This window comes from Asterias amurensis, chromosome 12, assembly GCF_032118995.1.
Source record: "Asterias amurensis chromosome 12, ASM3211899v1".
Taxonomy (NCBI): domain Eukaryota; kingdom Metazoa; phylum Echinodermata; class Asteroidea; order Forcipulatida; family Asteriidae; genus Asterias; species Asterias amurensis.
This window is the reverse complement of record NC_092659.1, coordinates 4567583-4589330: the sequence shown is the minus strand read 5'-3', so window position 1 is coordinate 4589330 and position 21748 is coordinate 4567583. Positions and strand designations below refer to the sequence as shown.

Here is a 21748-nt window from a genome sequence, read left to right as displayed (position 1 = left end):
GCTACTCGGAAACCGTCATTTTTCTACTGCAATATTAGCATTTAGTGTGCACACAAAAAATGCAATTTAGTCTAAATATTTTCTTTACAAAACTGCACAATGAAAAGATTCAGTGTACCAGATTGGGGTTAATATTTTTAAAAGACCTGGATTATTTATCATCAGAGTGGAATGCTACACAAAATGTGTCGGTTCGGCTGCTCAAAAATCATCATTTTTTTTCCATTTTCAGTCTATATACTCTGCTGCTATACAAAACTGCTGCATGAAATTGTCCCCCATACCATACCAGACTGGGGCTTAATACTTTTTATTAGACCTGGATTATTTATCATCAGCGATAATAGTTCTCCATGTGAATAAAATGCAAAACTGTGCCGTGCGTCTGCTTGTTCATTTGATGGTAATAATTACACATTTGTATCTCATGCTTCAATGCTTTTTAGTCAGTGCTTTTTCACGGCCCATCTCACATTACTTAAGACTTGGAAACAATGGCGTATGATAATTACGTTATCACACACACACACACACACAAATTTTATCAATTTTTCAAATTTAAAGAGCACATGCTCTTTAAATTTTAAAAATATTCCGCCTAGAATTAACCATAACATGGAGGGGAATTTTATCTTCATAACTAAATATTACCTTGCATGTAATAAATACCACAGCACAGTTTATAACCGAGGTAGTGATCAGACTAAACAGCAGGTACTGCTGTTAAAATGCAGGCCTGACACTTCACGGAGGCAACGAAGGCGACTGCTTTCATGCCCCCCTGATGGTCATTGCCTCGGTGCCCTTCAAATGCTCAAGTAGAAATTTACAGTTTTTCTCATAGGGTGCCCTTTACCAAGGAGAGACTGCTTTGATGCCCTTGCCCTTTCACAAACGAAGCAAAAAGGCGGAAAACGTGTACAATGACTACATATTTTAGTACTTAATTTGAGCCTTGTGACATGTTGGTAATTAAATAAGGTCTTATGAGGTTCAATTTTCTTTTATTGCCAAGCATTTTAGGCAAATAATTTACTAGGTAAGCGGAACTGGAGTGATTATTTAGGTGTTATTTGCAAGCTCGATCCTTTCAACATATTTTACAAATAAACAAATTTTCAGCAGAAAGTGCTAGGTTCTGGCATGTCACCATAACATGCACATTTATAAAAACATTTCATTCCCCACAGGTTTTTAAAACAATTGGTTAACTTGTTTTAATTGTATTTAATAGTATTCCCTAGTTTACAATTATATAACTAAATTTACCTTCATCATCCAACTCCAGTCTCAAAAAGTCTGTAATATAATAGTTAAATTCATTTATTTCATGCCTCGAAATTTAACACTCAGTATGAAAATGTTTTTTTTTTATAAGTTGATTTTTGTTTGCTTGATAAGGATGCTCTTTATTTAACGACAACATTTGATAAATTTCAGTGATTTACAAATTACAAACTATGGATTTGATTTGCCTTCCTTCTTCTCCTTGTTGCAATTGTGTATTATTAAGCATGCAGTACCCGTCCTCATTTGATCAATAGATGAATCAGCTTGATGAATAATACACTACCGCCACTCAAGGGTAATTGTGCAGACTAATTAGGCTCATATTGCAACCAAATGCTAGCCAATTGGACACTATATGCACACTGCAAAATATAGTACTTCTGTATTTATTGTTACTGTAAATGCAGGTCTCTAACGTAAAACCAGTATTAACTGATCTGGCACACTGCCATTTAGTACTTGTATTTTGCTGTATTCTATTATTTTCTACTCAAATTGACTGTGCATTATGCATAAAATGCAGTAAATTTATCATATTGGGGCTCTAATGTAAACCAGTTTCAACTGATTTGGTATTCTCCGATTGGATACCAATGCACACTGCAGCATTTAATACCTTGTATTTTTGTTATCTATTCAAATTTAACTGTGCATTTAAATGCACAAATGCAGTAGATTTATTGTTCAATCAGGGCTCTCATGCAAACCAGTTTCAACTGATTTGGTATTCTCTGACTTAAATGTGAGGTCGTTTGTTTGTTGTCAAGAGAATGCTGATTACTAGGAAAACCACAATAAATGTCGCCTGTAAATGATTCATTTTAATAAAGTGACAACTTATTGAGAAAGGAAGAATCTGCTAATTCTGAATTTAAGGCCTTTAATTTGTCTACAATTTTATATAATATTCATCTTTTCAAAACTCTATTAGTGTTTTTATTGGATCTTCAAACAAAAAACATGTGATACATTCCGATTACAATCTAAACAAAATAATGCTTAGATCTTTTTAAAAAGGGGGTATTAAAAGAAATATTGAATAAAATTTAATTTAAATCACACACTAAAATGCATATTTTCTGCTGCCTATTATGAAGCTGTCTTATATTTCAAAATTGTTGTTTTCTCTAAGAATCTCTTCCATTAAGTGGGCACATGTACGCTAACCCTGATTGATCCATCCATCAGATCACAAAAATGTCCTTCCCCGAACGTCTCCTTAGTCTCCGTAAAGGTCAGTTCTTAAAATAACAACAGACCCCTACTATCAAAACAAGCGTCAACATGCTGAGAGTAACATGTATAAAATGCTAACATAACAAGACAAACTGGGCACGAGACTACACAACGTATGACTACAGGTCTGATACTTCACCTAGGCAGATAGAGCTGCTTTTAAGCACAAAAAGTAGCTAAGCACGAAGAAAATTATGCTTACCAGAATACGGTTACCAGCCAAATTACATTGTCACAATTTGTGACTGGTACCTTGCTCATTTCTGCTAAGCAGAACATTGTTAAGCAATATTATGTGCATTATAAGCAGCTCTATGAAATTTGGCCTGATACTTCACGGGGCGGAGGCAACAAAGAAGGTTGCCTCCTTGCCCCATGGTCATTGCCTTGGTGCCCTTGAAATGCTTCAGATAGAAATAAAAAAAATTCTCGTAGGGTGCCCTTTACCAAGGAGAAAATTAATGCATTGGTGCCTTTGCCCTTTCAGAAACGAAGCATACAGACTATTTTATACGTATGACACATTACAGCACGAATCTGGTCCCAAACTTTGTGTATTGCAAATCAAAAAATTGTCGAGCCGTGAAGCGTTACACCATCATTCATGCATCGTGTCCGTAGCCAGCATTTCAGCGCTCTATTATTTAATTAATCATTCGGGGGGGGGGGGGGGGGGGTACACGGCAAGCGAGTAGGGATGTGCAGTGGACCGACCGTTGCTTAATTTAAAATGTATTACGCTGGGAATATGGGGACCGGTCGAAAGTGTGCTCTAGTGTTAAATGCAGGTTTGAAGGAGAAGTGCAATATACAATGTATAGGTTTGAATAAAATATGTCTGGGTTTTTACAGGATTAATGAGGGTTACGCATCTTCAATGGATGTTATAGACACCTCTATAGCTCTTATTTATTTTGTACATCATGTTCGTTTTGAATGTTAGTTTGTAAATGTTCATTTTATTTTGTATGTTATTTTTGTAAATGTTCGTTTTGTATGTTATTTTGTAAATATTCGTTTTGTATTTTCATTTGTAAATGTTCGTTTTGTATGTTATTTTGTAAATGTTCGTTTTGTATGTTATTTAGTTTTGTTAGGTTTTTTGTTTGTTGCCTAAAACATGTTTGATTCACACAATTGAATGCTCGAATTTTGTATCTACTTAAAGTTTACTGTTAGTTTTTCTGTGTTGTTTCCTATTAAACTGTGTTATTTGGCGACTTTATTTTTAGTGCTTTTAAACATTTTTAATGCACAGTACTAGTAGAGTAAATTTAAATATTTTAAAACAATGATTTTGTAATTACATTCTTGTAGTGAGTGCATTATTATTTTGAATGTAACTGATGATATGGTCCCTACCTTCTACCCTGTACTGTAATTTTGTTAGAGTACCTTCGCACAGGCATTTATTCCAACTTTGTAAACTAAAATTAAAACCTGTGTTAATATCATCAATCAGGGTTTCAAACTGAAAATGGACTGCATTTTTCAACTGAATACTACATGTATTACCTCACCGTGTAAATAATTACACCTTTTTTGCATTTATACCATCGTCCATTTGGTTGGTAAGTTGTTTACAATCAGCTAATTCTATTTTCTCTAAATAATTAAAACTGTAATTCAAAGCAAAAATGTCTTCTCATGTTGACTTTCAGTCCGATCAATATGTTTCAATTCTGTTTATGACAGTATACTTGCCCATAACTAAGAATAATTAATTTGATCAATGTTAAAGGAACACGTTGCCTTGGATAGGTCGAGTTGGTCTTTGAAAGGCGTGTGTAACCGTTTGTTATAAAATGCATATGCTTTGATAGATAATTTGAAAGTAGAATATAATGATCCACACAAGTATCACTCGAAATTGCGTGGTTTTCCTTTTATCTTGTCAACTAACACGGCCGGCTATTTATGGGAGTCAAATTTTTGACTCCCATAAATGGCCGACCATGTTAGTTCGCAAAGTAAAAGGAAAACCACGCAATTTCGAGGCAAATTTGTGCGGATCATTATATTCTACTTTCAATTTATCTTTCCAATCATAGGCATTTTATAACAAACGGTTACAAACGCTTTTCAAAGACCAACTCGACCGATCCAAGGCAACGTGTTCCTTTAAAAACAGCTACTCAAAACAAAAACAAAATAAATAATAAAAAAAAATGGGGGAAAAAATTACAGGACATTTGGAAGACTGTTTATTGAAACAAGGAGGAGTCGGCATAAGCCTTTTTGAGGTATGGCGGACGTGATACGTGCGTCACACGCCGCGACTGATGCCACGATCACCATGTTGGTGATCTTTAGGTTTACATGTAAACGCCGCGTCGCCTAAAATGCGCACTTCATTGAATAAACATACGTTCTGTTTCTATGGTCAATACGCACAAATTTACCACAATTTACAGTGTTGTAGCATTGTGTCCGCCATATCTCAAAAAGGCTTATGTAATTTTGTAAGTGTTTCAGAAAACTGTTCAGAAACCAATGAAAGAGTAAAATTACATGTGGAATATCCTCTAATAATTTGATGAACTGCAAAAAAATAATCAGTTGCCCGATAGTTCAACCCTCACAGAGTTTTCTCTAAGGCTACATGAAAAGACCATTATCATAAACAGATTCACAAACTTGTGTAATAGAAGAAGTCAAGTGGAAATAGATGCTATATATAAATGAAAGCGTACAGAGAAAGCAGGGGATGAACAAAAGGGAAGAAAGGTAACAAAAAGTTGTTTTCAAATGTACTATGCCTTTGAGCTTAAAGACACTGGACACTGTTGGTAAATTTGTCAAAGACCAGTGTTTCTCACTTGGTGTATCTCAACATATGCATAAAATAACTAACCTGTGAAAATTTGAGCTCAATTGGTTGTCGAAGTTGCAAGATAATAATGAAAGAAAAAAACACCCTTGTCACACGAAGTTGTGTGCGTTTAGATGGTTGATTTCGAGAGAAATCAAATTCGTGGAAAATTACTTCTTTCTCGAAACCTACGTCACTTCAGAGGGAGCCGTTTCTCACAATGTTTTATACCATCAACCTCTCCCCATTACTCGTTACCAAGTGAGGTTTTATGCTGATAATTATTTTGAGTAATTACCAATAGTGTCCACTGCCTTTAACAGTGTACAACCTGTATATTAATGAGTCAACTTCAAATGTAATAAAAAATAAATAGGAGATAATGTTCAATTTACATCACTGCAAGTGATATTAGGCTGTATATTGACTGCGCATCGGCCATGTTTACTTGAATTAAAATATTATAATCTTATTTGCATAGTCTATGAGATATCAATTACAGACGCTAGGAGGATTGAATTCATGTCAACTGTACTGTCTTAAAGGTGTAGACTCATCACATTTTTCTTTAAAGGGGCTGGATACTTTTTACACAATGTTCACAGATATACAATAAATTTTAACAGTTTGAAGATAATTATGGTAGAAAGCTTTCCTTAAAATATTACTTGCTGAGGTGCTGTAGTTTTTGAGAAATGAGTAAAACAATGTCACAGAAATTATTTTTGTGACTTGTTTTTTTTCCTTCTCATTTCTCAAAAACTACAGCACCTCAGCAAGTAATATTTTAAGGGAAGCTTTCGACTATCATTATCTTCAAACCGTTGTAAGTTTAATGTAAATCTGTGGCCATTGTGTAAAAAGTTGTTTTTTTACCAGGTTTTGAATTTGCTTTTGTTTTCATATTTCACAGTTGTATGATTTCATTAGCCTTTTGTGTGCAATCTCCATTTTTTTAATAATTATATTTTAACGAAATTTGTATTGTTTGCAGGGATCCGGTTGTACACCTTATTCGATCTCAGTATTTTTTTTGCTTTGTATGGCGAGTGTACTGCACAGATTTTGTCTGCGTACATGAAAAAATGTCTCATCCCTCCTCCCCATCATACTGTCAGAATCCACACTAGACAGCAGCATCCCGGCTGACAAGAAGAAAATGGAATGAATTAATGCTCCCGCTGACAGCTCCAGCCACACTGATCAATCTCCATGTTAATGGCGTGAGCGTCGAGCCTGTCAAAAAACCCGTGCTTAGTCGTCTTGTTTTACGCTCTGTGGCGTCAGCTTGGCTGAGGGTGACGTGTGAGTACAGGTACTTTATGGTGGGGTAGACACCTAGGCCTATCCTCCTATAATCAATTCAACACACAGGGGTTTTGAGCCAGAATGATATTCTCATTGTTTTTGCAATCTTCACACCTCGTGTGTATAATGTAATACGTGGACAGTGTGAGTGAACTTTATATTGTTCTTAATATACAAAGGCGTAATTGACCATTGATTTCCCATTTATAAACCTAACCATCTGGTTTTTTTTCTATAAACCTGATCAAAAAAGCAACTGGTGTTGTGTATTTCATTAAAAAAAAGGTTGTTTTGGGTTCAAGAGAATATATCAGTTAAAATTGTAAGTTATTTTTTCTCCAATATCAGAGCAGATGCAAACTGAAATAAAAATAAACTTAACTTTTTTGAAATCTAAAATATTGTTTTGAGTTGTTTTGATATTATCAGAAAACCCTTTTTTTAGTAGATGTTAATTTTGCATAAGATCAGGGGATAAAGAATATAATTTTTTTTTTTACACTTACACTGATGTGCATTGAGCACTGTATACTCAGTACTTTCCCCATGTATTTTTATCAGCAATATCCTTACGGTATTTTTTCAATAAAAGTACATTCAAGAGACTCATGAAGTCAAGTATTCTTCAAGAGGCATATCACCAGCAAAACTACCAGCAGCTAACTGGGTTCAATCCAGAAATCCAGAATGATACTCTCATTTTCTGAGGGTGACGTGTTAGTACAGCTGTCGATTTCACCAAACCTTAACTTAGGATTAATCCCAGGACTTAGGACGAGTTAAGTTCAGTATTCTAAACATTAGAACGCATTGAAACCATCCTAAGTTAGGCAAGTTACTCGTCCTAACTCGAGACAAGATTAATCCTAGCATTTCGTGAAATCGGCTGCAGGTACTTTATGGTGGGATAGACACCTATCCTCCTCTAATCAATTCAAGGCACAGGGGTTTCGAGCCAGAATTATATTCGCATTGTTTGCGCAATCTTCACACCTCGTGTGTAGAATATAATACGTGGACAGTGTCAGTGAACTATTGTTCTCTATAAAGGCGTAGTTGACCATTGATTTTCCATATATAAACCTAACCATCTGGGTTTTTTCTATAAACCTGATCAAAAAAGCAACTGGTTTATTATTTCATCATGAAAAAAAGGTTGTTTGGGTTCAAGAGAGTATCGGTTAAATAATTTATTGTACTTTGTTTTTGCCCATATCAGACATTCAAGCAAACTGAAAAAAAATCTAAAATGTTGGTTTGTTTTGAGCTGTTTTGTGATTATCTTAAAACAAAAAGAACTCCTATTCCCCCCCCCCCCAAAAAAAAAAGGAAAAAATAATGGGAAAAAAATAATGAATAAAAGATTTTTAGTTTGAATTTACCATTAAATACAGTGAATCGACTCCCTGAAAAAAATTACTGTAAGTTTAGCTCATAAATAAATACAGAGAAAAATACAATAATATTTTAAAATTTGACGAACCGCTATCACTGTATTACAGTAATGGATTTGTAGTTTTAAAATGAGACTACAGCTGCTTACTATAATAGTTGTTCATAAAAATCCAGGGACAAATTTAACGAGGCTGAAAGCAGAAAACACAAAGCAGGGCCTTACATGTAGGGCCATTCCATAAAGCTGTTAAGCAGACAACTCTGAAATGAGTTGGGTACCAGTCACATCAATGATAAATGTACGGTATTGTGACTGGTAACATATTTTTGTTAAGCACTAGTTTTCTGTGCTTAGCACATTTTGAACTTAAACACTTTATGAAATTGGGCCCTGTTTGCAAGAATTTGAACTCTATGGCATTTTTGGCTGGTGATTTGTTTATGCTTGAAGCAAGATTCTGAATTTGAACTCTATGGCACTTTTGGCTGGTAATATGTTTTATGCTAAGCAAGATTCTACATTTGAACTCTATGGCATTTTTGGCAGGTAATATGTTTATGCTAAGCAAGATTCTTCTGAGCTAAGCAAATGTGTGCATTTACAATGTATTTCTGACAGCTGTGTTTCCCTGACGAACTGTGACAGAGATGGTACATGTTAAAATTGACAAGCAAAGCTAAATTTATGCAGTCTGCAAATTTAAAAGAATGCAGCCCTATCACAAATGCATGACGCTTCCGTGTACAAATCCAAATTGTGAGTTCTCTTTGGAATTTAAGCTTGTAAATGACATGGAATAATTTTATTTTTAGATCTGTACTTTTCTTACAATGTAATGGCAAATCTTCACATGGAGGTGGTACATTTGAGGAAAGTGCATTCAAGACTTTGGAGATAACCCTGAAGTCAAATCTATGTCAAGAGGCATTCACCAGCAACTACCAGCAACTAACTGTTTGACCTTTAGTGAGCCTATAATACAGAGTAAATCAATTGTACTTTGTAATAAATGAATAGGTTTAGATGAACTCAAAATCCAATTTGAAAAATGTTGAAAATGAACATTGATAACAAAATTTAACGTAAAGGTCCGCCTTTTTAAATGTCTTATTAAGCTGACATTCAAATGCAGGTCAGGTTCTTTTAGTGGTGTCTTGCATTGCCTTCCACGCCTGGGGCCCAAGTTCGAATCCCACCGCGGGCACTATGTGGATTGGGTTTTCAGTCCCCACTTGACTGCAGAATGGGTTTGCCATGAGATAATTCTGTGGGGTTTTCCAGCCACATCTAAAACTGAAATTTCTTTATTGGGTTCTCTCTTCCGGTTTGGCTCTTATAAAAGCAATGAGAACTAATCCAATCACATGTACAGTGAATGTACTGCTCAATGTATAGACCTAAATAGTCTGGCATGCATTTAAAAGCCAATTTCAGCTCAAACAGTTTTCACCGCGTTCAGTTTCATTGTAATTGCTATTATGACTAATTGGACAGTATCAGTGTTCAGCGATGACGTATCCATGCTGAAGCCAGCCAACAAAAACAATAACAAGAAATAAAGCTCAGATAAATGATTTCAAATCTAAAACAGGAAATCCATGTGTACGTCATGTGTTCAAAATTAATATTCTTTATCTCCGATGCAAATTTCCATCTGTTAAATCAGTGCTGTGACCCGCTGCTAAAATATAGGATTCGAACTGCCTCATTAGCTTCCAGGCAATCTTGGTGGTCTAGTTGGTATTAGACACTGGTCTAGAATTGCAAAGGTTGTGGATTCGAATCCCACCCGAGTAATATGCCTGTGCTAACACACTTGGGTAAAAGCAAATTATGTATACAAAAACAGTTATTTTTAATAAAATAAAAAGAAAGCACTCACCAGAATGTCCTCTCAGACCCTCGCCACATCCATGATGACATCCAAGAGCTCTAAACACTTGAATCAGTGTCTCCATCACCAGATTATGTACAGTCATGTCCTCCAGGCTCTTAGACGCTACGTCCCCTTCGCTGTCCTTGTCTGGAGCCTTGACCTTCTCTCCTTCTACCTTGATGACTGGTATCTTGGCCTGGGAAGGCTTCTCACTCTGCTTGATCACCCGAAACTCTAGGATAGTCTCGATGATGTGCAGGGAGGTGTCGCAGATCTTAGCTGAGGTGTCCTTTGTGATGATCTTATGAAGCGCTTTGATGATGACGTTGTAGTTCATCTGTCCATCCTCTTGAATGTAGTAGGTTGACCCGGCAGCCTCGGTGATCTCTTCTTCTTCGGCGGTATGGTAGTTGACGAAGGTATCGGACGCACTGCGAGGCAGGAATGTTGGGATGTCCAGGGTGGACATGTTGGAGCTTGAATCATGGTGAGAGGTCTGATCCGGCGAGTGGGGAGACTGAGGTTGAGGAGGTGGTGGTGGTGGTGGCTCGCTTATCTCCTCTGAGAGTGGAATCAGGAGAGATCCGGAGCTAACCGATGACGGAGACTTCTCAGGGTAATACTCTTCTGGCGATAGAGGAGGCGACTTGGAATTGGTCATGGTGGTGATTGGAGTAATTAAAGGGGTTGCTACCTCAAAGGTAGTGTCATTGGTCGGTAGTGCCTCGAGTGACTGAAGGGGCACTTCAAAAACTGGAGACTGTCGCTGGAGCATCGGGCGATTGATTACAATAGGGGCTTTGTGCTGCACTACAGTGGCCTTGTGTGTGACTTTGGCAGGCTGAGGTTCGATCTTGATTGGCTCGTCAAAAATTAGAAGTGGCCGGTCGTGGACGTCAACTGAGACAGGATTGTGTAAAGTCATAGCATTATTCTCTGCCCTGACAGCTCGTCTTTCATATAATTTTTCTGACCTGGATGAAGTTGAATTTGTATTTTCTGCCAGGAAATCAGCTCTGGCCATTCGAACAGATGTTGATTGCACACTCGTTGTAGTCTTGGTGACTGTGAAACAGGTTGAGGACTTCTCCGTTTTTAACGGTGGGATGACTTCCATGGGAGAGACTTTAGACATCGCCCCGAATGGCCTGGTTTGTGTTGTCATGACAGATGGTCGATGTGCAGCATCAGCACCAACTTGGACGAAAGACGTCAACTTTGTTGCAGTAGCTGAGAAGCTCTGTTGATATGGTAGAGCTGTAGGCCTTGAGACATATGAGGAGGCGGTGGTCACCCCGGTATAAGGTCTCTTGGAATCCAAGGACCCGGTTGAGTAGAGCATTGGTGATGTTGGAGAAGTTGTCTTAGAAAGTTCCTCTGGGCTCATAAGTGCTGGAACTGTTTTCAACTGCACCACGTCAATTTTAAACTTGAAAGGCTCCAGCTTTGGGGTTCCCGCGCTGGAGCTCTTTGGCATCTCCCCGAGAGTAGGTGGTTTAATAGAGCCTGACTCTGAGGTATGCACTATCTGTTCATCACTCCCAGAGCCTTCCATCTCTTCCTTAATGAGTTTAGGCATAAGAGCACCAACTGTTTTGGACAGACTTGAAGTACGTCTGAGATTTCGATGAGATTTTCCACGGCCCTGGTCTACAAAACTGGCGCGTTTCGGAGGACTTATCTTTCTCAGAGGTAATGGCTCCACTCTCTCAAATTTCATCTTCTTTGGGGATCCGCTCAAGGGGTAGGAGTCCCTGTGCCTACCTTCATCTTTGGACGATTCAGAGCCTCCCATGCAGCTCATTGGGACGGAAAATTTTTTTGGTGGCAGTCCTGGCACAGGAGAAAACAAGGATATGGTGATTTGCGGAATCGGCGAAGAGTTACTTCTTTGCCGGACTCTTTCAGCTGCCATGGTCTCATCAGCAATTTGTCGAAGTCTATTCAGTAGATAGATGAGTGCCCACTGCACCCCCTCCTCGGCCCAGTGTGGTATAAACAGACATCGCATCACACCTACATCAAAGTAGGTGGCAGAGAAGACATCATTGATTCGTTGTGGGAGTCTTCGTTTGGGGATGTCTGTCGGGCTGGTTGAAGGTGGTGGAGGTCTTGGCACCGAAAGAGAAGCAGCAAGCTCAGCGTGGTCAAAGCCCTCATTGAGAGGGAGGATACTTCTTTCAATGAGTGACTTGGGACGTTCCTTTGCTCTGTTTGGCTTCAGTGGTTTTGTTTCGTCCTCGGAACTGGATGAGCTGATCTGGTCGAAATCAAACCTGGTCTTAGCAGCCATGTCGCCCTTCAGATTTCCACATCGACACACATTGTTCTGTGTCACTGTTGTGTTACAGACCTCACACATTATCTCAACATTAACAGACGGCGGATCTGGGGTGACTATACCGCTGCTGAAACGACTGACTTCTGAGATGTCTGCAAGGGGTACAATCACTCCCGGTGGTGTCTCCGGCAAGGCCACTTCCTCCTTCTTTGGTGATTCCGCCTTGACTTCCTCTTCTTTTTGAACCTGTTCTTCCTCAACCATCTCGTTCTCCTCTTCGACCTTCTCGCTCATTTCAGGTTCCTTCCAGATTCGGCGAGCTAACCTGTAGCACCGTTTGGGCTTCACCATGGCATTGAAACTTGAGATATCCGGCAGTTTATGCTCCCAAAGCGATCGCCAGAGCTTCAACCCATTGGCCAGACGGAAAGTGAGGTCCGACTCCTTGATGGAGTAGACAAGAGGAGCGAAGAGGTAAACGAAGAGCTGGATAGTAGTCAGGCCATGCTCTGAGTTTCCTGGCAGCCGCAGGAAGTCCAGCTGGCTACTGTTCTCCTGCATACACTCATCCAGGGACTCTATCAGGACCCAATGGAGGGTGTGGAGTAGCTTGGTCTCGGCCACACCCAGTTTGTCTGCATGGCCGAGCTTGGCACGGTTGCTGAGGAGGGCAGCAGAGCAGTGCATGAGGTGTGGTAAGGAAGCCTGAATCAACTGCCATCTTGTGATGCTGTTGATCGCATCGGAGAGGCTTGGAGATAGACCGTGGAGTTTGTTCTCGACGAGTACTCGTTCAAATGACTGCAGAGGAAAAGAAGAAAATATCATTATTAAAAAAACTGAACGAACCATTCCACAGAATACAGATTTATTAAAACAAGCTAAATAATCTAAAACATCCTTGAAGACACTAGACTACTTGAAGAGATAACACATCTTTTGTCTTTTTAAAGAGTATTAATTTCAACCCATCCTCCAATTCTTAATAAGGCACACCATTCCACCAATCTGTGTGATGTCTGTCCCAGCAGGTGGCCATTTTTTAATGAACACACAAACAAACAAAAGCCTGACCGTTTTTCAGGGATCCTGTGCAAGTTTACTTTATTGCAAATGTACACAAATTGATATCTAATTCTTGATGGTATGTAGGAGTTTCGTATATCATTTCTGATAATAAGTCAAGGGATGTACAGTACATAATGTGTTACCACACATTATAAATAATTTGTTAAATGTTTTGTTTCATTGACAGTGTGCTATGTAAGACTTTTCCTATACAGTTTTACATAAAAATGGCACACACTGACTGCACAAATCATAAGTAATTTAACCTTGTGTAAGATACACAGAACACGACAATGTAATTATAATAATAATGATTTCTCAAATAGCGAACAATTCTGTCAGGCAAAACACTCATGGCGCTCACTGCAAACAGAAAAAAAAAACTAATACAATAACAAGAAAATGAAAATAATCCAAACTTGGAAATTCATGAACAAATTGGTTTGGAGTGATTTTGTTTTTAAAGATCTGGCTAGGGCCAGCATAGCAAAAGCTGCAGCCACTCTAAGAGAACAGAGATCTGGGAATTTGAAGAAGGGAGAAGTCTGATAATCTTACTCTAAATGAACGAATGTTGGATTGAATTCTGCAAATGTTTACTCTTTACCAAAAAAAGAAGTACTTTTTAATCTCAGTTAAAAACTCATTTGTATTTCATGCATTTTTTCACTTATTGTAATGATTGTCATTTTCCATACGTGTAAATTTTGAAGCTTTTTGTAAGTATGTTGTATGTAGGCACCTTAGGCACTCTATCAGTGGAAATGGGCGTGTTATAAGTTTTGGCTGATCAGTTTCCCATGCGGTTTATTATTTGATTTAAATCTAACTACAAGTATCTTCATGCTGAAACAACACAGCATTGTCAAATTAAATATTTAAACTTTCACAATTACACATGTTGTGTCCATGTATTGCGAGCAGCCTGGGCAATTGCTCCAATAAACTCGGCTCTTTCCCATAACAAATAAAGCAAATACATAAACTAGGCTTCACCTGTTTTTATTGTTTTAAATCATTCAGGAGAAGTCATAAAAATTGATCGACGGTACAATGTCAAGCACTGCTTGAGTCACTTTGATTGCGCTAATAAAATGTTATATTCATTGGCTGTAATCATGAACCGGAAAGTAAAATTGCTTATAAACAAGAAAATGCCACCTCAGGAAAAACAGGATTCAGGGGTGCGAGTCAATTCTGACAAAAATGTCACTTTGGTATTTTCAATTCTTCATTCAATGAACTGTTTTATGGAAGTGTTTTTCTAAACAATAAAAAAAAAGTAAAATGAAAGAAAAAGAAGTATGCATATTAAATTCATTACATTTGCCGTTTTAAATGTCAAACTGAGTCAAGCTAGAAATCTTACATCTAAAGTAACACACTGCAGTGCCTTCAGTCACGCAGAAGGAGATGGGTTGCCATGGTGACAAGACAGAATTTAATACTAAATGGTATGTCCCGATTAAACTGCTCCATGTAATCTGTGCATGCAGTGAATAGCGTTGCAAACATTGCATGGATCCAGATTATGCCATCAGATTACAAAGCTCTTTACCTCCGCAAGCCGTAATATTATAATGTAACGTATAAGGTCATCGAATACCCCGTACAGTGTATTTCATTAGACGTTAAAGCAGAGGTTTTAACCTTTAAAGATGTGTCTTATAACACCATCAAAGGTATAAACCTCTGCTTTAAGGTTTTCAGATTTTTTATGCATTCAACAAAATCACAGGGGAACTTTCTGCAGCATTTGGCGTTAATTACACAAACGTAACTAATTGCATTTCAATAATTTTCTCAGATTATTTTTTATCTCTTGGTGTCTTCGGATTAATTTATTTTTATGCATGCAATGCTTTTCTTTTTTAAAAGTCTGTTCATTACACAAACCAATTTGATTCACTTAGCACTTTTCTTAAAATACAAATATTTAGGCATGAATTTGGACCTGGGAACATTTGTTGTTGAGTACATGTACATACAAGAAAAGGGCAGTGTCAAAGGCTTTAATAAGACTTTTCATTCTATTGATTTTGCAGATCTTTCTGAGGACCCAAAATTAGAAATCAGACTTAAGTAGGAGGAATATCAATGCCTGCAAATTGTAAGAATTCCACAAAGATATTATTCCTGGCATACTAGGGTACTCTGTGACTAACATGAGAAGTTTTGTCTTTAATTGTACTATACAATTCAATACAATACAACAATCTTAATTAGATCCCAAAAAGGGTAATTCAAATGCTCGCATACAGTAAAAACATTGACACATTAAAAACATTACAAAACAGACAATGGCTATAATATACAATTACAAGAAAAAACACTAAAAAGCGATAGCGAAAGAAAATTTTACAATAAATTTTTTAAATTGAGAAGAAAACTACTGGAGCCTGGGCGATAATTTATAATTAACATTTAAAATTGAGACTGTGGTGTGTTATTGCACGAGGGATAAAGGAGGATGGGTAGTGGTTTGTCGCAGAATATGGCACTCGCATACGACCAGACCTAGGGATCAACTGGCTGGCAAGCGCACCATGAAGCGGATGGTTAGCGTCATTCAGTAGCATGCTGTGTCAACAAGCGACTCTATGTTGAACACTCCTTGTACATTTAACGAGCAGTAGTACAATTAATTAAAAAATCCATTCATTAGGTTATTATCATCAAGCAGGCTCTGGGCCCTTTTCAAATCTGAAAATTTTGAGCTCATTAGCACTGATGAAAAACATTGATTTCCGATGATAACATTTTGGTTCTAATAATCGCGGGCTTTGAGTCCTTTTCAAACCTGAAATTACTTATCTTATCGCTGTTTAAAAACATCAATTTCTTATGGTAAAATGTCACTGATTGACAATTTGGGTAAAATACCTGGAGTAATTGAACCCAAATTTGGCGGAAAATAAAATGTCATTTTCATTTCCAGTTAAAGTAACTATTCCTTTTAAACATCAAATTATTTAGGGAGAACAGTGGACAGTGTAAATATATCATACACTTTTTGTTTATGATAGGTGTACACTTATGTGAAACAAATCAAATACAATACACCAGATGTAGCCAACTAAATTCTCACACAAGAAATTATTTTCTCTATAAATCAAGCGATGGACCATACCCTGACCCAGATTGTGCATTTTGCCCTGTACATTTGCAACCAGCCCAAGGCTCACTACAGCCAGATTAATTTAGGCTAAATTAACATTTTAATCACATTACAATTGCCCGGCTCAATCGTGCACACGAGAACAGTTATTCCGACACTCCACCGACGCTACCACGCCACATATGGTACAGAAAATGCGCGACTAAACAGCCAGCTCGCCTGCTGCCATGCGATGCCCTGGCCCCTAACCACGGCGAAAAAAGGTTCCTCATAAATAATTGTCAATGATAATCACCCTGTGTGTACTTAATCAATAGGCTTGAATCTTGCGTTGTAAGCTAGGGCAAAGAGGACGACCACGGAGGAGTGAGATGCAGACAAAAGGGCCTGCCAATGGTTGGCGATTGGAGGGATAAAGTCACCAGCTGTTGCGGATGTTTGGACCCCCCGAATAAATCATTAAAATGATTGCAAGGAAAGGATGTCCCTACTTTACTGTGCACAGATTAAAATCACAACCGTTATAGACTGATGAAATGCATACTGAGTGTGTGGCGGAGAGGCGGGGGGTTCTGATTTCACATTATACATTTAATGTCTGTGGAGCAGACTTGCATAATGTGACGAGCTGTTTTGGCATTGTCGTTAGGCAAGGATTCATGCAGAGTCACAAATCTCGATAAATCATTTTTAAAATTATGCAAAATTTCTAATAATAATGTAAGTGCTTCAGGCTTTAAAAAAGCAATATATAGGCCTACAACTTGTAATTTGAATTTAATTTAAAAAAACAAAAAGTCTACATAAATTAGGCCTATGTTTTAAATTATGGAAATTTCTAATAATAATGTGAAAATAATGTAAGTGCTTGAACATGGGCTTTAATTTTTTTGTTTTTAATACAACTTGTAATTTAATTTTAATTAAAAAATAATAGCTTTAACCATTTTTGAAAAACAATTTCAAACAGCAACGTTAATTTTTGCATTCTATCTAATTTCAAAGAAAGCATGGCACAACATGTATTATGACAGTTTTTTATTTAATTTTGCTTTCTTTGTGTTTCTACTAATTGAGTGAGAAACATTGTGCAAATCAAAGTGAGAATTCAGCTTCTTTTTCAGATTTCTATTTCAGCCATAATATTTGGTCCTTGGAAAAAAAGTACAACAATTTATCGAGTACAGAGGCTGGCCTTGATAAAATATACACAGTATGGTGTACAATAGGTTTTATTAGACTTTTCAGGCCATTTTAATAAACCAAATTCTGATTTATCTTAGAGCAAAACAAATCAGAAAACAGACTCAGGTAGGAAAAACATCGTGCCTGGTATTTATTGGTTGGTTTGCTTTAAATTTAAAAACAAAATTAATTCCTACTCACCACACAGCTGGCCTCATAGAGTCGTCCCAGCTTAGGTCTTATGAAGGGGCTGTAATTAAGAGAACAAAATGTACATTAATTTTTTTAGTAAACAAATTGTGTGAAATAAATGCAAGAGCTCAACATGCTGTGAAACCCACCCTAAATTTGTTTTTCATTTATCATAAACAATAAGCCAAAAAATAAAATATTTGTATATATATTTTTTTTTTGTATATTTCTTTTAAAGGGTCTATGTAACTTTTGTAAGACCAAAAACACAATGTCTACAGATTTACACTAAACTTACACAGTTTGAAGATAATGATACAGTAGTAGAAAGCTTCCCTGAAAATATTACGTGCTGAGGTGCTGTAGTTTTTGGGAAATGAGTAAAACAATGTCATGAAAATAATTTTCGTATCATGAGACGAAAATTATTTTAATCATTTACAAACGTATTTTCATGACATTTTTTTACTCATTTCTCAAAAACTACAGCACCTCAGTAAGTAATACTTGAAGGGAAGCTTTCCACTATCGTTATCTTCAAACCCTGTAAGTTTAATGTAAATCTATGGACATTTTGAAAAAGTACCCAAATCCTTTCATGAAGTTTGTGAAAATCTCCATTCCGAATCTCAAAAAGACAAAGTACGACTTTGTGTAAAACCTTTTTAAAACGTCTCTAGTTCGACAGAAAATGTCAGGGTCTTGTTAGATGAACTATCATGGCTTCATGATTTAATTACATGTCATGCGAGATGGGCTGGAATAGGCTACATGTAGTTATAATGTATGAACCGTTCTATTTTCTTATTCTCTTGAGTAAACAAACATAATTTTTATGTTAATTTTGTTGATGTAATCTCACTGTGAAATATGTATAACATTATTTATTTACGCTTGACATTGATAAGAATCTGCCTGAAAAATTAACTAACTAATTAATACTACTTACACTCAGTAGCTGGTCACATTATGGTAAGAAAGGCAAAAATGCAAAGTTTAGGCAGGGATTCTGTAAATTATATCAGACTTTTAAACATTTTCCACTCAATTAAAATAAAGCAATCAATTTGGTGTTTTTTTAGTGGGTTTTTTTTTCAGATAAAAATTTTGTCTCTGGAAGTTGGTAAACTGTAACAATACAATTTATTTTGTTTGGTCAGTATAATTAATTAAGCTTTCAGATTAAAAAAATTAAATCAAATATATCTCAAATTTAAAAATATTTTACTAGGCCTATAGAAATTAAAGAAAAACTAGATTTTTTCTGAGCTGCAGAGTTCTACACAGGTCTGCGCTTTAAAATACCAATTTATGTTTTCAGATTCAATTATAGAAATTTCCTACTAAATTACTCGGAAGAATCTGTAATGGACAGAGATGGTACACTTTGGTATTAATTTCAAACTAATCAAATGATATTTCTCATCAATCAATTATTGTCTGAGATAAACTTCCGCTGGGAGTATCTCTGATATAAACAATCTGATTTGTAAAAATGTCAAATTAATTTACAGTTTTTAACCATTTTGACCGTTTTGAAGTTTATTAACAACAATCTTGTTGAGTCTAAAAAATTATAATACATTAATTTACCTTGTATTTCAATGTAGGCCGAACCCGAAAATTAATTTTAAATGTAAACACTTTTTTGTAGTACAGGCTTACTTGTTGTTTCTTTTAAATGTTTTAGACTGAACATGGGAAGGATTTCCGGTATGCACAGCAAGGACAAGTAGGCCATGGTCTTGTGACAAGACCATGGCCTTAATTGCATAAAGCCTGTAAGCACAAAAAATTTGCTTAGCATGAAATTTCTTCCCGATTACCAACCAAATTTTAATTTGTTGCATATATTGCTTGTTGCTGGCATTCAGCTGTTGTTTGCTGAAAATCACATGGAAATTTGGTTTGTAATCCTGTTTTTATTAAAGGAACACGTTGCCTTGGATCGGTCGAGTTGGTGTTTGAAAAGCGTTTGAAAGATGTTGTAAAAGTAGAATACAATGATCCACACAAACATGCCTCACTCGTCGACTAACACGGTCGGCCATTTATGGGATTAAATAATTTTAGTCAAATGAGATATTCCTTTTGGGAAATAAAAGTGATGGCAGGATATTGACAGTTTTCCTTTGTTTTATTACAAAAACACAATGTTCGGCTAATTTAGTTGTCACAAATTAAAATGCTGAAAATGTGAGGTTTTCCAGTTTCCACTTAATACTTTCTCCTGACCAGCACAACAGATAAATCCCAAATTCTCACAGGTTTGTTCATGGTTGATCACTTAATACATGAACACTGTCTGTCAGCTCTACCAACTCCTGGTAAATAAACACTTCAGGCCCTAAAAAATGCAAGGCCTTGTCACATCATGCTAGCTCTATGGTCACTGAAGACACAGAAACCCAATCAATGCAGCACTGTACAGTGGGCCTGCTGTATGTGTGTGTCTAGTTTCACTTTAACTACAAATAAACATCAGCTAATGAATGAAGTGATTAGCATCTTAAATAAATCAACCTTGTTTCCTATGCTTATTGCTAAAAGCTATGATACAAAGTTTGACCATGGAGGTATTGACCATGGTATGACCATAGTGTGACAGGTGAAAAATGTATGGTTTTGTTTCAGGGGTTTTGTTTAATCTGCTTAATTTGTTTAATCCCCTTTGATTTTTAACAAAGAGACACAGACCTCCGCAGTTTTAATCTAGTATTATTAATACAGTGCGCAGTTTCCACTGTGGAAAAATATAAAATAAAACACAGTAAAACTACATATAAATTGCTTTTTTCCTGACTTGTGTTTGAGCCTACAATTACAATATTTTTTAACAGCTCTTGTGATTTAACTTGTACTGTACGTATGTATGAAAGTCAGTGTAAGAAGAGATCTTCTAAAAGTAAATATTTAACAACAATAAAAATTGTAATATATTCGTAAAATTTTCACTCCAAAAGTTTATTACTTGCATCCAATTTCTTTAGTTGATTCTGTATTTAATTATGGCCTATTTTTTTATTATTTTTCGTTTTAAACTAGCTAATATTAATTATAAGCTCTATACCTAGTGCTTGTTGAATCTGGTCTTTGCTCTTGATTCTTGAAAGTCAAGTGTCCAAATCTGACAGATACTACAACACTTCAACTTGCTTAACCAAATTTTCATTCTCCTATCAAAAATGTCCTCCATAATTTTTGAGAAGTGCACCACTCAACAAAATGCTCTATTAATATCTGACCAGAAATTGCACCAGCGGGATTCAAAATATTCCAAGAATGCAGACCATCCTAAATCAGCGCACGGCAATCTCATTAAACACCACAACAGAGAAACTGAGCAGACAACCGCACGGGGAAAAAAAGTGACAAGAAGAAAAAGAGAACGAACCTCGTTTGCCTCCACAGGAAAATCTGCAACGGCAACGGCACAGATCGGGCAAGAATTTTCGGGTCATCGTTGCAACTTTTCCGTTTGACCATCTTGGAAAAGCAGCTCCTGCCGAAGGAAGAAACTGTTGGTTTATGTCCACATCTTGAGCAGAAGAATTACGTTGTTTTTAGGAGGGAGTTATCATTGTTGGAAAGTAGAGGAACAGTCAAAAATTGTGTCCAGGTTGCTGTGCATTTCATCCAGCAAAAGGCGAGTCGATCAGCTGGTTGGCCGGCTAGCTAGCTGCTGCATGCTGCATGCTGCATGCATCACGTAATACACACAGTCATCAACGATGCGCGGCCGGTGTTGTGTTGTGCATAACATCATGCGGCGCTATACGATCTTTGATCATGACATTAGGCAATCGCGCGTGTGTACGCAATCTGATGCATCACCACGCACACGGCAGTTGACACATGTAAACAAAAAGAGCTGCATGCGGATGAAGCCATGCAGCTTTCGGACGTGAACTGCGTTCGGCACACTGGAAGTATTAAAGCGCCCTCTTTTGATTAATTGAGGTACATAAAAGGGGCCCGGGACAATG

General features: G+C 36.9%; 1 protein-coding gene across 9 annotated transcripts in view; it reads right to left on the bottom strand.

The window, feature by feature from the left end:
* The window catches only part of LOC139944764 (protein unc-80 homolog), a 124577-nt gene extending 103103 nt beyond the window's left edge, over positions 1-21474 (bottom strand). For all 9 annotated transcript variants that reach the window (XM_071941860.1, XM_071941863.1, XM_071941861.1 and 6 more), the window contains exons 1-3: positions 21157-21474; positions 17772-17820; positions 9925-13000 (exon numbers count right to left, since the gene is read on the bottom strand). In XM_071941860.1, the coding sequence (XP_071797961.1) occupies positions 9925-13000; positions 17772-17820; positions 21157-21248 (3217 nt within the window). In that variant the 5' untranslated portion in view covers positions 21249-21474. The remainder of the gene's footprint in view (positions 1-9924; positions 13001-17771; positions 17821-21156) is intronic.
* Positions 21475-21748: the final 274 nt, after the last annotated feature.